Below are 15,614 nucleotides of genomic sequence, written 5' to 3'. Positions count from 1 at the left end.
AGAGCATTCAGGGGATCCTTGGTGGAAAGGCCAGAAACTGTTTGCACTTACTGTGTGTTCACTGCAAAACATATCAGAGAGTAAGTGTGTGTGGTACAAGCAGGGGGAATACCCAGCATCCGTCCTGTATGTACTGCCCAGGGCACGTAGAGCCTCCATAACTCTATATTCTGTGGTGATGTCCCTCCCCCACCAAACCCATGACCCCTTTGCCCAGCTTCCCCAGCAGATCCAAAGCCCTAGCCCACCCCCCTTATATCCAATCTCCCTCCTGACTCCTCCTTTATATCCCATTCCTTTCCTGATCCTCCCATGCCTTCTGATCCACCCTACACACAATTCCACCCTGAAGAAAGAGCTATGGCACCTTCAAGCCCAACCTTCACTCACTTCCTAAACAACCCTCCAACCCATCGGGACCTACTTGTATGGTAGATGTTTCATTACAGTGTCCCTGGTCAGCAGTAGCCCCTCTCCGCTGCTGCCCAGGAAGTTACCAGGATCCAACATGGTGCCTCTGCCTTCAAAAATCGCTATTTTGGATCCTGGGACCTCTGCCTTCTAGCTGCGCTTGAAGGCAGAGGTACCAGCTTTTATCTAGGCCCCCCCCCCCAGCCCTGGTTGCAGGAAAAAGGGACTGCTGCTGACCAGGGATATTAACAGGCAGGTCCGTGTAGGCAGGTCCAGTGGGTTTGGGGGGGGGGGGGAGGTGAAGGCAGAACTTGAGGCTGCCATAGCTCTTTGTTCCATAGTGTGGTTGCGTGTAGGGTGGATCAGAAGGCACTGGGTATGGTGTGGGTAAGATGACACAAAAGACATTGCACAACACAGAGGTTCATGTGCTGTGAAATGGATATCTCCGTGACTGCTGTTTCCTCATCCATATTTTGGATGGATTTGTGTCTGAAATGGACATTCCTGCTGCATGTAGCAGCACACAGATATCCGTTTCACCATGCATTTTAGAACAGGTTCTACGTCGGCAGATCCTGTTATAAAATTACAGGGGAACTTCAGATGTCTCGACTTGGGCATCTGATTTCCCTTTTGAATGTCCTTTTCTAAAATGTCATTCAACATGTGTAAGTGCCACCAATTAAGTAGTGAGGCACAATCTTAATTTGGATTTATTTTGGAGGTGAAAATAAACAATGGGGGGGGGGGGGGGGGGGGCGGGGGTTAAGGTGAATGACTCTATTACAAAGTGCTCATTTTGAGGGATTAAGAATCTGTTCATGTTCTGAGCTGTTATAAAACCAGACATGGATATTTTCCCCATAGACATGTATTCTGTTTTTGAAAAGGGAAATATATGTGTAAATTTTCACCCCACCACGCCCCCTTGAAATCTCCACTTGGTGTGGATCTCCACGTGTAAATAGGGCATTCTAAAATCATTATTTACATATGTAATTTCTACATGCAAATGTTGCCATTCACACATGGACAAGCTTTCAAAATGGAGGCCATAGTGTAACTGGATAAGGTACAGAGAAGGGCAACCACAATGATAAAGGATATGGAACTGCTTCCCTACCAGGAAAGATTAAGCTGCTTAGGGATCTTCCACTCGGAGGCTTAGAGGAGATATGATAGATGTCTATAAAATCATGAGTGCTGTGGGACAGATAAATAGGAAAGGGTTGTTTACCCTTTCTAACAGTAACAAAATGAGAGAACACTCTATGAAACTAACCACCATGGAGGGTGATTTTATAGCAGGGTACCTAAATTAAGAGGGCAAGAATGCATCTATTTCTGGCCTATTTTATATAGAGAGATAGGTGTCTTTGTCTCAAGGCAGCCATTTTGAAAGGGAAGCCATGATGGACAGGAGCGATTGAGCATTGCCCTTTTTCCACTAGACCACCAGGGATTGGGAAAGGAGGCTGCGGGAGGGGGCTACAGGGAGTGGTGGGATCTTTGGGGGCTAGATACTGTTCCCAGGGGGCAGGAGGGAGGATCGGAATGGGGGCTCAGAGGCTGTTCTGGGGAGATGGGAGGTAAGGGGATCAGAGTTGGAAGGGGGGATGACATGCTGTTTTAGGGAGTGGAAGGGAGGAATGGGGATCTGAAGGGGGATTAGATCTTACTAAAATGGGACTTGTGCCAAAATAGCATGAGTTAGTGGTAAAATAACACATCTCAATGGTAGCCCACATTGATAACGACACCTCTAAGTAGATCAAGTTAAAGGCTGCCAACAAAGCACGATAAAGGTGGGGTTGTCAGAGTTGGTCCTACCTGTTTTCATGTCCTTGTAACTGGAGTGGTTGGTGAGGTGGTGGCTGAGCTACAGGACTCTGCTGGGCCACTGGGCTATGGTGCTGGGCCATGGGACTCTGTTTCTCTGAGCTTGGTGCTGAAGCTGGGCTGTTCAGTTCTACACAATAACAACAAGTTGACAGATTAAAGAGCAGTCATGCAGCAGTATTTTACATAGACCAACGACAGGACAGACAATGGCCATGTTGCATATTCTCTCTCTTCTCACTATGGAGGTAATTCTGTGAGATAGGGCCTAGTTTTAGGCTCTAGCAGTATACGTAAATGTTGGTACTTTAGATATTTCCACATGGAAGTAAACACATACTCGTGTAAATGACCTCTTACAAAAAGCTGAGCAGTGTAAAAGTACACACAACGCTTGCATGGCAGCTACTTTGACAGTAAGCATGTGCATGGACAGAGCCTGTGTGTGCACATTTTAAAATTCTGTGATTTATGTGCATTCTTGTTAACATCTAGGCATGGGCATTTACAGTAATTCTTAGGCTGCTGCAAGTGATCATGCCTTAAATCAAGGTGGGTTAGGAGCAGTTACAGTACTATTTTATAAAGATAAATAGGCGTCTACTTTATCTTTATAAACAGGCCCTTTACTTAGCATTTTCAGTAGGTGCCCTACTATAGAAATTAACCTCCGCATGCTTTGTTGCCTTTATGCTATCCATAATTAGATTCTAATAGTTCACAAAAATGCATTTTGCTCATAGTTTCCTTGATAAAGTGCTGAAGTCCAGTATTTCTTTTTTGCAGTGAAGAAAACTGTACTGTACACAACATGATTGTAAGAAGCGACAGAATGCTGAAGACTCTACAAAAAAAAAACATGGCTGACGTTGGAAAGCATTGTTAAACACTGTCCGACAGACTGCACAGCCAGGCTCTGTTCAGATCTATAAATCCTCGCAAAAACATTAGGGGTCCACACTTCAGTATTTTAATAAGGTGCGCTAGCATTTTTTAGTTCATGCTACAAATCAGCTGGCGTGAAACGCTGAGATGCCCAAAGGAATATTATAGGTAGGGTTACCATATTTTGCCCCCCAAAAAGGAGGACACATGCCCCGCCCCCTTTCACGCCCTCGCTCCACCCCTGTCACATTTTTCCCTCCCCCCCGTCACACATCCTGTCACCCCCCTCCCCTTACCTTACTACTGCCCTGGTGGTCTAGTGATCTCTTCGGGGCAGGAAAGAGCCCCCTCTTTCCTGCCCGGAGTGCTGCCCTGCATGAATCCTTCCTGTTACTGATCTCGGCACCGATTCCTATAGGACGGCCCGCCCACCACCTCAAAAAGAGGACATGTCCGGGTAAATCCGGACATATGGTAACCCTAATTATAGGTGTCTCAGCGTTTATTGCCAGCTGATTTTTTGTGCATGCTAAAAATGCTTGCGCAACATAGTAAAAGCCCCCTAAATATCTGATCAGCCCATCCCTAACCCCCCCCCCCCCCACTTCTTTCTCTATCCACATTTTCTTTATGGACAGGAGCCATCTCCCTGTCACTCCTGCCCAGTGCTGCTACTTTTCAAAATAATGTGACAAATAGGGGTTGAGGTGAGGGTCTTGAGAGTGTCTAAGGGGCCTGGAACAGGAGCCCACGAGAAACTGTGAGAAGGGCAGGAGAAAACCATGGTAGCTAGGGTTTTTACGTCTCAAATGACAGCCAAGATGAAATGCAGTGGCGTACCAAGGACGGGGCGGTCTGCTGGAGGGGTGCAGAGAGCAGCCGCGCACCTGTCGGCTCCGCTGTTTCCCTGCTTCCTCTGCCCCGGAACAGGTTACTTCCTGTTCCGGAGCAGGGAGCCAGCGGAGCCGAGAGCCCGCTAAGAGGGGGGGGGGGCATGCTGCACCCGGGGGGGGGGGGGGGGTGCGCATTGGCGATCCACCCCGAGTGGCAGTCAACCTCGGATCGTCACTGATGAAATGATAAACATTTCATCAATTATTCTTTAGTTTCATTTTGAAAATGGAACTGGCAATGTCATTGATAATCTATTTCATTTGAAATGATAGCACATCCGTACAAAAACTCCAACTGAGCTTCCTTTAGTCGCACACGTAGACGGTCCTATCACCTTATAATGAATAAAATCTAACTTTCTGTTCCCCTTTTACTTTCCCAGCTAATACTCAGATCCCTAAACCACTTTTGAGACTCAGGCAGTGGTGTGCCTTTACTTACCCTCCTGAGGTACAATGCGAAGTGTTACACTAAGACCTGCATCTTTGATCAACTTCACAATGTCTGCATGAGGCATGTTAATAATGGACTGGCCATTCACAGCTAAAATCCGGTCTCCCACTTTCAGCTTTCCACATCGATCAGCGGGGCTCCCTTCAATTATTCGCCCAATTTTGTGAGGCACAGCTAGAAAAAAAAAAAAAGAAATGACAACCACTTAGGAAGACGGACCCTCTCCTAACTGCAGCAAATATAATCTTTGTCACAAATTTGTAATTTAAGAAAAGATGCAGATGTATTATTAGAGCGCTTCCCTGGTTCTGACACCCCCCCAACCTTCGCCTTCATAAAAAGAAAAAAAAAAGTAAGTTAATCCAGGGAATACAAATGTAGTAATTTTTGTAAATAAGTTGGAGGTTTTAAGAAAAATTCTCCAGTTGGTCTCATTTCTGTTGCATTTTGCAATCACAAATTAATTAATTAATTCAATTTATGGTCCGCCTATTGAATACTTGCTCGTGCCTGCTGGTGTGGCAATGCCTAGACAGCCCATTCGAAGTGTCAGCATTACTGAAGCTTTGTAAATTGGGGGGGGGGGGGGGGGGGGGGGAATAAACTATACAAAATTATCACATCAACTTGACAAGTTATATAGAAAAGTCTTTCACAAATTCTGCCCAATTTTCACCCCTAGGAATTCCTACTTTACACACATTAAAAGACATACATGGGATCACTTCCTGTGTAAACTTTTCTATACGTATATGATGGTAAATTTGTCAGAGCCTGGTTTTTATGTAGTTTTATGGGTTTTACACATAGAAAGCTTTTTCTAAAATTGCTTTCCACGGATTCATAACATTCTATCATACCTGTCTATCACTGTGTTAGGGCCTGGGCTAGCCAGATCATGGTGGATACATTAAGACAAGAGTCAGATGGTCTTGACGAGCAGGTGCATGAGGCAGAGACAATTTCCGGCTGGGGTGGAATGGCAGGCAGACTGGGAGCGGGAGCCAGCACAGGAAACATATGACAAGCAGGTAAAATAGGAGGAACCAGGAGCAGAAAATCAATTGGACCGCAGATAGCAATCAATAGTGAAAAAGTAAAGCAGGAAACAGGATAGGCTAATTAAGTGACTTGTTAGACCAGCAAGGGTGTGTGATGGGCTGTCATACCCCTTGCTGGTCCAGTTGGCTTCCCTCTGGTGGTGGAGACCTCCTTCCACTGTCTCCAGTCAAAGGTTCTAGGGGCCGGATCACAGCTGCGTAAGTAGTTGTGCCTTACACACAGGACAGCAGTCTGTGAACCACACGGTCCTGGTCTCTGCGCATATCCAGCAGACAGCCAAGACCTGTCGCTTCTTTCTCTATAACATCAGCAAAATTCGCCCTTTCCTCTCTGAGCACACCACCCGTACTCTCGTCCACGCTCTCATTACCTCTCGCCTTGACTACTGCAATCTACTCCTCACTGGCCTCCCACTTAACCATCTATCCCTCCTTCAATCCGTTCAGAACTCTGCTGCGCGGCTTACCTTCCGCCTCGACCGATATACTCATATCAACCCTCTCCTCAAGTCACTTCACTGGCTTCCGATCAGGTACCGCATACAATTCAAGCTTCTCTTATTAACCTACAAATGCACTCAATCTGCAGCCCCTCATTACCTCTCTACCCTCATCTCCCCTTACGCTCCTACCCGTAACCTCCGCTCACAGGACAAATCCCTCCTCTCAGTACCCTTCTCCACCACCGCCAACTTCAGGCTCCGCCCTTTCTGCCTCGCCTCACCCTATGCTTGGAACAAACTCCCTGAGCCCATAAGCCAAGCCCCCTCCCTGCCCATCTTCAAATCCTTGCTCAAAGCCCACCTCTTCAATGTCGCTTTCGGCACCTAACCATTATACATCTATTCTGGAAATCTAGACTGCCCCAATTTGATTGACTGCACTTCTTTGTCCTTTAGATTGTAAGCTCCTTCGAGGAGGGACTGTCCTCTGTGTTAAATTGTACAGCGCTGCGTAATGTAACCCTGGTAGCACTTTATAAATGTTAAGTAGTAGTAGTAGTAGTTTTGAACCCTGGCACTCCTGACACAGTGGCATGCGATACAAAACTCTATACCCAGAACCAGTGGCGTACCAAGGGGGGGCAGTGGGGGCGGTGTGCCCCGGGTGCACGCCGCTGGGGGGGGGGTGCCGCGCGCCTGTCGGCTCTTCGTTTTCATGCTCCTTGTGCCCCGGAACAGGTTACTTCCTGTTCCGATGCAGATGGAAACGAAGAAACGAAGAGCCGACAGGCGCGCGGCACCCCCCAGCAGCGTGCACCCGGGGGGGGGGGTTCTTTTGCCGGGGGGTTGCGCTGCACCCGGGGGGTTATTTCGCCGGGGGGGGGGTTGCGCTGTTCCGGGGGGGCGCTGCACCCGGGGAGCGGGGCGCATCGGCGATCCACCCCGGGTGTCAGCGCCCCTAGGAACGCCACTGCCCAGAACAGCTTCTGGCAAATAGGATGAAGTTCTAGGAATTTCCCATAGGGATCGCAAGCTCTATAATTATCCTTCTGACAAAGGTCTATAAGAAGGCAGATGAAGCGCAGCAATTTCATTTAATTCATAAACCTAGCATTAAATCATAGCAGAAGACAAGACAAGATGCATTTTGTCAATATTTGGTAGATGGAAGAATTTACTATTCCCGATCTTCCCAAGCAAAAGTATTAAAACCAACACTTTCATTTATGAGGAGTCATTCTACAAATAGAAGTGTGTTTACTTTTGATTATACTCGAGGATTGCCATGGGGGTGACCTCAAATATTCATTTGTATCTCTGCACTTTCCTTTTTTTTTATATATATATATATATAATGTTCTAATAAAAAGGCAGAGAATAAAGCCTGTGTAACACTTTGGGGCCACATATGGCCAAAACACGCCAGAGTTTTAATTGACAGCTTGGAAATAAAATGGAAGCAAAACTATTGCATCAGTATCCGCTACAGTGCAAACATTAAATGCTATTTTTAAAAAAAAAATGATCTTTTCGGGAAAAGGTTGCAGGGAAATGCAGCCAGAATTGACAGCAGCATTTCCACTAAGTGCCATCAATCAAAACACTTAACACTTTTAAAACTTTTTAACACTTTCTGTTGAAATGAATGCGACCTGGCCCTCTTCGTACCATTTTAGGCCTTTTATTCAAAAGGAGCAAAGTGTTTTAACAAAAAAGGCTACTGTAACTTTGAGAGAACGGAGGGGTAGCCTAATAGCGAAGTGGGCTGAAAACCCACGATGCCTGGTTCAAATCCCACTGCGGCACCTTGTGATCTTTGCAAAGTCACTTAAGGGTCCTTTAACCAACCTGCGGGGAAAAAGAGCCCTGCGCTAGAAGCAGGGGCTGTTCTTCCCGTGCGCCAAGGCCCTTTCTACCACAGTGGGTAAAAAAGTCCCCAGACACCCATGGCCATGTAGTAAGAGAACTCTTACCGCATGGCTATGCGGCGGGGACCCCTTACCGCCATCCACTGAAGTCGCAATAAGGGCTCCCACGCTAACCGGGTAGTGAGCAGTGATGCTCAATTACCGCCGGGTTATCGCTGCACAAGTCATTTCCAGGGGTTTTCTTCCCCGCCCCCCCCCCCCCAAAATGGCGTATGCTCGGGGCGAGAGTACCGCTGGCGGCTGTGTCAGGCCAGCGGCAGTCCCGGAATAGCGAGCGGTAAGTCCGTGTTGGGCTTACCGCCGCTCTGTAAAAGGGCCCCATAACCCTCTATTGCCTCAGGTAGAAGCCTAGATGTAAGCACTCCAGGGTCAGAAAAATACTTTAATGTATACTGTTCCACTTGTGGAAATATATAAGAAAATAAAAAATAAAGCTTGCCATTCCTGTGGGGGAAAACCTTGTATAAGTCAGTCACTGAGACTTTTTCTTCTTGCCACGGTCAGCAATTAATCTAACTCATTCAGCAATGAGACAATGCACAATGTGATTTCCAAGGATGTAAAACATTCAATGGTCTAAAAAAAAACCAAAAAAAAAACAAAACAAAAGAAAACAAAAATCTTCCACAAAAACTCAAAAGACAAACAAAACAAAGGTGGAAGTCACCAAAATACAAGTGTTTAAGAGTATGAATAAACATGAACAGTCCAATAATGATAACGTCCATCAATTTTATTCATCCTCACTGTGGATTCATGGATGAATAAAATTGATGTACAAAATACAAATAGAGGGTTCTCTTTTGCAACTTGCACACGCACAGACGTTAGAGGAGGAAAAGCCTCGAGAAGCTCCTGCTTCTCGAGGCTTTTCCTCCTCTAACGTCTGTGCGTGCGCAAGTTGCAAAAGAGAACCCGTTATTTATATTTTGTACATTTTTATGAATTTGGGTATCTCTCCCTCTACAAGTACTATTTAATTCACTTCTATGGAAAAAATTGATGGACATTATCATGATTGGACTATTTATGTTTATTCACTAAGACTGTGGTCACATTCAATGGTGACATCCCGATCCCACTGAGCTCAGTAGTGTAGCAACTGTTAAAAAGAATGCACTTTTTACTGATTTGTCCACAGAAGCACTGATAAATAAATCTTTTCAGATGTGACAGCACAGGCAGCTGTTCTGAAACTCGTAGTGCAGTTGGCATGCTTCTCGGAACACTATGTTGAATTTTGAAAGGAAACTGGTACAACACTTTAGACCTAATGACACCGGATATTCTTAAAGTGATCCCTAATGGCTTCTAAAACGAAAGGACCAATTAACACGTGTTTGGAGAGGTTAGGGGTATTCCGGCATTCCGTAGGGACTGAGAGCTCATCATTAGGATTCGTGAGGTTGAAAGTTTGGTAAAAAGGCCATGGAGACCCGTTTTGAGTCTGGGGTAGGAGAGGAGTTTCCGAGTATTAATTATACACAGCGCTGAATTAGCTCAGGTACAAATAACGTCAATGGTTTTGGCCCCATAAGCAGCATCGCAAAAGGCAGACTGGGAGACTGGGCGTCTAAATGGCAGATGACGTTTAATGTGAGCAAGTGCAAAGTGATGCATGTGGGAAAGAGGAACCCGAATTATAGCTACGTCATGCAAGGTTTCACATTAGGAGTCACGGACCAAGAAAGGGATCTAGGTGTCGTCGTCGATGATACGTTGAAACCTGCTCAGTGTGCTGCAGTGGCTAAGAAAGCAAATAGAATGTTTGTTATTATTAGGAAAGGAATGGAAAACAAAAATGAGGGTGTTATAATGCCTTTGTATTGCTCCATGGTGCGACCGCACCTCGAATATTGTGTTCAATTCTGGTCGCTGCATCTCAAAAAAGATATAGTGGAATTAGAAAAGGTGCAGAGAAGGGCGATGAAAATGATAAAGGGGATGGGACGACTTCCCTATGAAGAAAGGCTAAAGTGGCTACGGCTCTTCAGCTTGGAGAAAAGGCTGAGGAGAGATATGATTCAGGTCTATAAAATAATGAGTGGAGTTGAACGGATAGATGTGAAGTGTCTGTTCACGCTTTCCAAAAATACTAGGACTAAGGGGCATGCGATGAAGCTACAATGTAGTAAATTTAAAACGAATCGGAGAAAAATTTTCTTCACTCAACGTGTAATTAAACTCTGGAATTCATTGCCAGAGAATGTGGTAAATGTGGTTAGCTTAGCGGAGTTTAAAAAATGTTTGGACGGCTTCCTAAAGGAAAAGTCCATAGACTGTTATTAAATGGACTTGAGGAAAATCCACTATTTCTGGGATAAGCAGCATAAAATGTTTTGTATTTATTTGGGGATCTTGCCAGGTATTTGTGACCTGGATTGGCCACTGTTGGAAACAGGATGCTGAGTTTGATGGACCTTTGGCCTGTCCCAACATGGCAATACTTATGTAAAACTAGTGTATTCATGAAAACTGAGCCTGCACTGGGTACCAGCATCAAGGGCAGATCACTAAAGCTAACGTCAACTGAGGTGCACTGGAGAGCAGACATCTTTGGCTGGTGAAGCTTGGGGGCTTCCCACCAGTTCAGGTAATTAGTATTTGAGTTGGGGTGGGGGCACGGACAGCGAGGGAAGGAGGGCATTGTGCCCACCCATTTTGGCAGTAGGCCCACACCAAAATTTTTGGGACTATGCTAGTTATGTGCGAGCTTACAAAATAGAACTTTGGCCAGGCGGGTGCATAAGTGGTGCCTATTCTGCATTTACATAATTCATGTGCACCTAATATAGAATTGCCCTCTTTGGCATTTTGTCTCAGTAGTATCTTGTTAGATTATCAGAAAGAGCTAAAGCTACTGAACCTTCAACTAGCAAGAATGTAACCCATGGTGATGAGAACTTATGAAAGAAAGTTGAGCTTTGGCTGGAGCTGACAGGCCCAACTAGAGTGGAGAGCTGGCCCTTCTGGGCAGGCCAACCTTCAGGAGTGGGGTGATCACTGAGGGATTCACCCCACAATAACCAGGCCCCCTGCAACCAGTCACAGATTCTATGACAAGGCAGAATTGGTGTGTAGAGCCTGAACTCTTTCATTAAAACTTGGGGACCATGGGTCAATTTTAGCAGACAATGGAAAAGGTGCCGGTACTCAATACCCCCAAGTACCCCCTCAAAAAAAGCCCTGGTTATAGGCTGGAGACTTTTTGGCCTGTCCTGGCATTGACTTTACATCTCAAAGCAGCATGGGATTGGTACTGCTTGATCCTGCCATTTGAAATCAGTGCTGTAAATCCCTAGTGGGGGGGGGGGGGGGGGGGGGGGGGGGTTACAAAGTGTCAGTAAGCCCAACGTGGGCTTACCAAACGCTAAATCGAGACTACCGCCGGCCCGACGAGGCCACCAGTGGTAGTTCCGCCCTGAGCGTGCGCCATTTCCGGGGGAAAAGATAAACCCCCGGAAATGGCTTGCACGGCAATAACCGGGCATCGCCACGTGCTGCCCAGTTATCGCCAGGTTACCGCGGGAGCCCTAATCACTACCTCAATCGGTGGAGGTAAGGGATCCCTGCCATATGGCCACAGAGTAAGAGTTCTCTTATTGCATAGCCATGTTTGTCTGGGGGCTTTTTACCCGCTGCGGTAAACAGGGCCCTGTTGCACGGGAAAAATGGCCCCCAGCATTAGCGCAGGGCTCTTTTTCTAACATGGTCCCAAAATCTCCAGCCTGGAACTGGGTAACTTGGCATCTCTGGTAATATTGTGTTGTGATTGGTATATCACATTATCTAAATAGTTATCTGATGCTCTGTAGGAATGTATAAGAGATTCTTGCTGTTCTTTGGGAAGTTATGCTTTAAGGCAGGCGTGACAAACTCATGACTAATGATGGGCTGCTACGGCAGCCATACATTCATCAGTGGGCCTCAACTAAAATTTTTTGTCCTCCCTATTCTCCCCATTACAATTGCTTGGGAGCCAAATTTACATTATGCATTTATCCAGATGTTAAATTTAGAATACGCATTAGATGCAACAACACGGGCTGTTGAATCTAATGCGCCAACACCAGCTTTAAGGATTTTAATATCTCAACTGCTTAAGTGGACTGTTGGTACTTGTTATAAATATATAATTTATAACCAGACACCAAGTATTAAGGGAAAGATGGAGCCTACCTGAAGAGGACTCCTTCCAGGTCAGTCCCAGAACTAAGGCCACAAGGAGCTGTTACAATTGTATTATGCTTAGGGTTACCATATTTTGTCCCCCCAAAACGAGGACACATGCCCCGCCCCCACCATACACCCCGCCATGCCCCCTTTCACACCCCACCATGCCCCCTTTATGCCCTCGCTCCGCCCCCTGTCACATTTTCCCCTCCCCCGTCACACACCCCGTCACTTCCCCTCCCCGTCAACCCCCTCCCCTTACCTTACTACTGCCCTGGTGGTCTAGTGACCTCTTCGGGGAAGGAAAGAGGGGGCTCTTTCCTGCCCCGAAGGCGGAAGAGGTCACTAGACCACCAGGGCAGTAGTAAGAGTAAGGGGAGAGAAGGTTAGCAATCTGCCCGTTTGTCCGGACAAACGGGCAAGATTGGCAAAACCTGCCTGGTTGCCCAGACATGTCCTAAAAAAGAGGACATGTCCGGGTAAATCCGGACATATGGAGGGGCATAATTGAACGAAAACGCCTATCTCCATGGGCGTTTATCTCCAAGAACGGGTCCGTGAAGGGGCGGACCGAACCGTATTTTGGGAAAAAATAGACGCCCATGTTTTATTCAACAATGTGTGAGCTGGGCGTTTTTGTTTTTCAGCGATAATGGAAAATGAAAGCGCCCAGCTCAAAAACGAATAAATCCAAGGCATTTGTTCATGGGAGGGGCCAGGATTCGTAGTGCACTGGTCCCCCTCACATGCCAGGACACCAACCGGGCACCCTAGGGGGCACTTTTACAAAAACAAAAAAAAAGGTAAAAGAGCTCCCAGGTGCATAGCACCCTTCCCTTGTGTGTTGAACCCCCCAAATCCCCCTCAAAACCCACTGCCCACAAGTCTACACCATTACTATAGCCCTAAGGGGTGAAGGGGGGCACCTACATGTGGGTACAGTGGGTTTGGGGGGGTTGGACGACTAATAAGCATTAAGCAGCACAATTGTAACAGGTAGGGGGGATGCGCCTGGGTCCACCTGCCTGAAGTCCACTGCACCCCCTAACAACTCCTCCAGTGACCTGCATACTGCTGTCAGGGAGCTGGGTATGACATTTGAGGGTGAAAATAAAAAGTTGAGAAACTTCATTTTTTGTGGTGGGAGGGGGTTAGTGACCACTGGGGGAGTCAGGGGAGGTCATCCCCGATTCCCTCCAGTGGTCATCTGGTCATTTAGGGCACTTTTTGGGGCCTTATTCGTGAAAAAACAAGGTCCAGGAAAAGTGTCCTAACTTCTAGCTAAAAACGCATACTTTTTTCCCATTATCGGTGAAATGCGCCCATCTCTGTTCGGCAGATAACCATGCCCCAGTTCCGCCTTCGCCACACCTCTGACACGCCCCCATCAACTTTGTCCGCATCCGCGACGGATTGCAGTTGAAAACGTCCAAAAATCGGCTTTCGATTATACCGCTTTATTCGTTTTTGTGAGATAAACGTCCATCTCCCGATTTAGGTCGGAACTTGGGCGTTTTTCTCGTTCGATTATAAGCAGGATGGTAACCCTAATTATGCTGAAGTTTTTCTTTGTTTCTAAGTGTGAGTACATTTTCTTTGTGTGCACTTTTGCTCACAATTTTCCTCAAGGCCAGATGAGGGGCAAGAGGTCTCAAGGTGCAGGAGCAGAAGAGTCTTGAGATGGCCTGGAAGACACTGTGTGTGAAACAATGAAATGGGAGCTGTTGCAGGTCACATATACACTAAAACACAAAAATCTGGATGCTTAAGCAATTTTCCAAATAGAGAACTATTAGTTTTCTGGGTACTAATAATTCAATGTTTCTTTACATATAAAGGAACTCAGAAGAGGTAAAGTTGGTTGCAACTTTTTTTGTCATGTTTCCCTTGCTTATGCATTTAGAAGTTTTTGAACACTAAGTATATTTTTTTTTAATTATCCTCAGCAGCTTCAGAGCGTTCTTGATAATGGAAAAGGAATTTCAGTAGTTCAGTCTTGCTTGGAGTCTGAATGCCATTAGGTGCGCATCAGTAATGTAATGCCCCAAAGCTCTCTCTAATTTTTTTCTTTGATTTTCCTCTTATATTTGGAACTGCATTATGTGATCTGATTTCAGTCCTGGTTTCCCCATGTGGAAGTTTTCCCAACAGTGCATTACGGACTGAATACATAGTTTGTTATTTCCTTTCTTCTTTTGGATGTGATGATTTCCTATCTGTATGCATCAAGTGCTCTTAAGAAAGAGTTTGTTCTTTAAAGCAAATGAAACTTAAACAAAACAAAGCAGAATTAAAGGCCTGGAGTTCCACAGTCTGATAGGCCAGGACTCAGCCAGCAGTACCACCACTGTGGGCTGAAACTAAAGCCCCCAGAGAAACTAGTGCTGAGGTCAGGGCTCAGACTAAGGAAAACAAGAGCAAAAAATTTCCTGTTTTGAGGTTTGCTGGTAATGATGGTAATTATGATTGCTTAGAAGGACGCTTCCTGCCAATTATGAACCTACAAGATTAAAGATCCCTCAACCCTTTCAGGCCTATCATCTGTCCGGAAATAGCCACCTTGTGGGTGTTGTTACTTAAAATGTAACTATTTTCCATACTCCATTTTGAAGAAAAATATCGAATTCAACATTGTGTGTCTGCTTTCAAAGGCAGCAGCATCTCTTACTCTTGTCAATATTACTGTTTATGGCAAGTTAAAGGGAATAAAAGGCCACATTTTATTTTTTTAAAAAAGGTTTCATTTAAAACAGAATTATATTCAGCAAAGCACGCTTCGAAAGTGCCAAACCCCTCCGAGAAAAGTTGCATTGGCTCCCAATCAAAGAACGGATCATCTTCAAAATCTGCACCTTAGTCCACAAAATCGTGTACGGCGTAGTCGCAGAATACATGACAGACCTCATAGACTTACCAATAAGAAACAAAGTCAGATCGTCAAGATCCTACCTAAACCTACACTACCCAAATTGCAACGGACTGAAATACAAAACAATTTACGCAGCCGGCTTCTCCTACATAAGCGCACAACTATGGAATGGGCTCCCAAAAGCTGTGAAAACAATCCACGACCACTTGAACTTCAGGAAATCACTAAAAACCAACCTCTTCAAAAAGGCCTACCCCAATGACCCCACGTAACCCTCTTCACCTACCAACACAGCATGACTATGATCGAACAGGACAACACGCAATCTTCATCCATTCCGACCCTCCACTTACACTTCATACAATCACTATACAATAGTATTTGTTATCCACCAACTGGGCAAACGCCTTTGACGGTACTATGTAAGCCACATTGAGCCTGCTAATATGTGGGAAAATGTGGGATACAAATGCTACAAATAAATAAATAAATAAATAAATAAATAAAACCACAAGTGATTTAAAACATAGCATGTCAAGGTGTTACATTTAGGCACGTGCAGGTATGTCTGTGATTGACATGGATTAAGTGGGCGTGCCTAAATATTTAAATATTGGTGTGTAAATGCCAACTAAAGTTAGTATTCTAGAACGGA

The 15,614-nt window shown here is 45.6% G+C and overlaps 1 protein-coding gene across 1 annotated transcript in view; it reads right to left on the bottom strand.

Moving 5' to 3' along the window:
* The window catches only part of MAGI2 (membrane associated guanylate kinase, WW and PDZ domain containing 2), a 1,230,330-nt gene that overhangs the window by 128,809 nt on the left and 1,085,907 nt on the right, over positions 1–15,614 (bottom strand). The window contains exons 16-17 of the mRNA XM_030216294.1: positions 4,474–4,659; positions 2,245–2,383 (exon numbers count right to left, since the gene is read on the bottom strand). Of these exons, the coding sequence (XP_030072154.1) occupies positions 2,245–2,383; positions 4,474–4,659 (325 nt within the window). The remainder of the gene's footprint in view (positions 1–2,244; positions 2,384–4,473; positions 4,660–15,614) is intronic.

Source organism: Microcaecilia unicolor, chromosome 10, assembly GCF_901765095.1.
Source record: "Microcaecilia unicolor chromosome 10, aMicUni1.1, whole genome shotgun sequence".
NCBI classification, from domain to species: Eukaryota; Metazoa; Chordata; class Amphibia; order Gymnophiona; family Siphonopidae; genus Microcaecilia; species Microcaecilia unicolor.
Note: the sequence above shows the minus strand (reverse complement) of the source record. Positions and strands in the feature narration are given on the sequence as shown.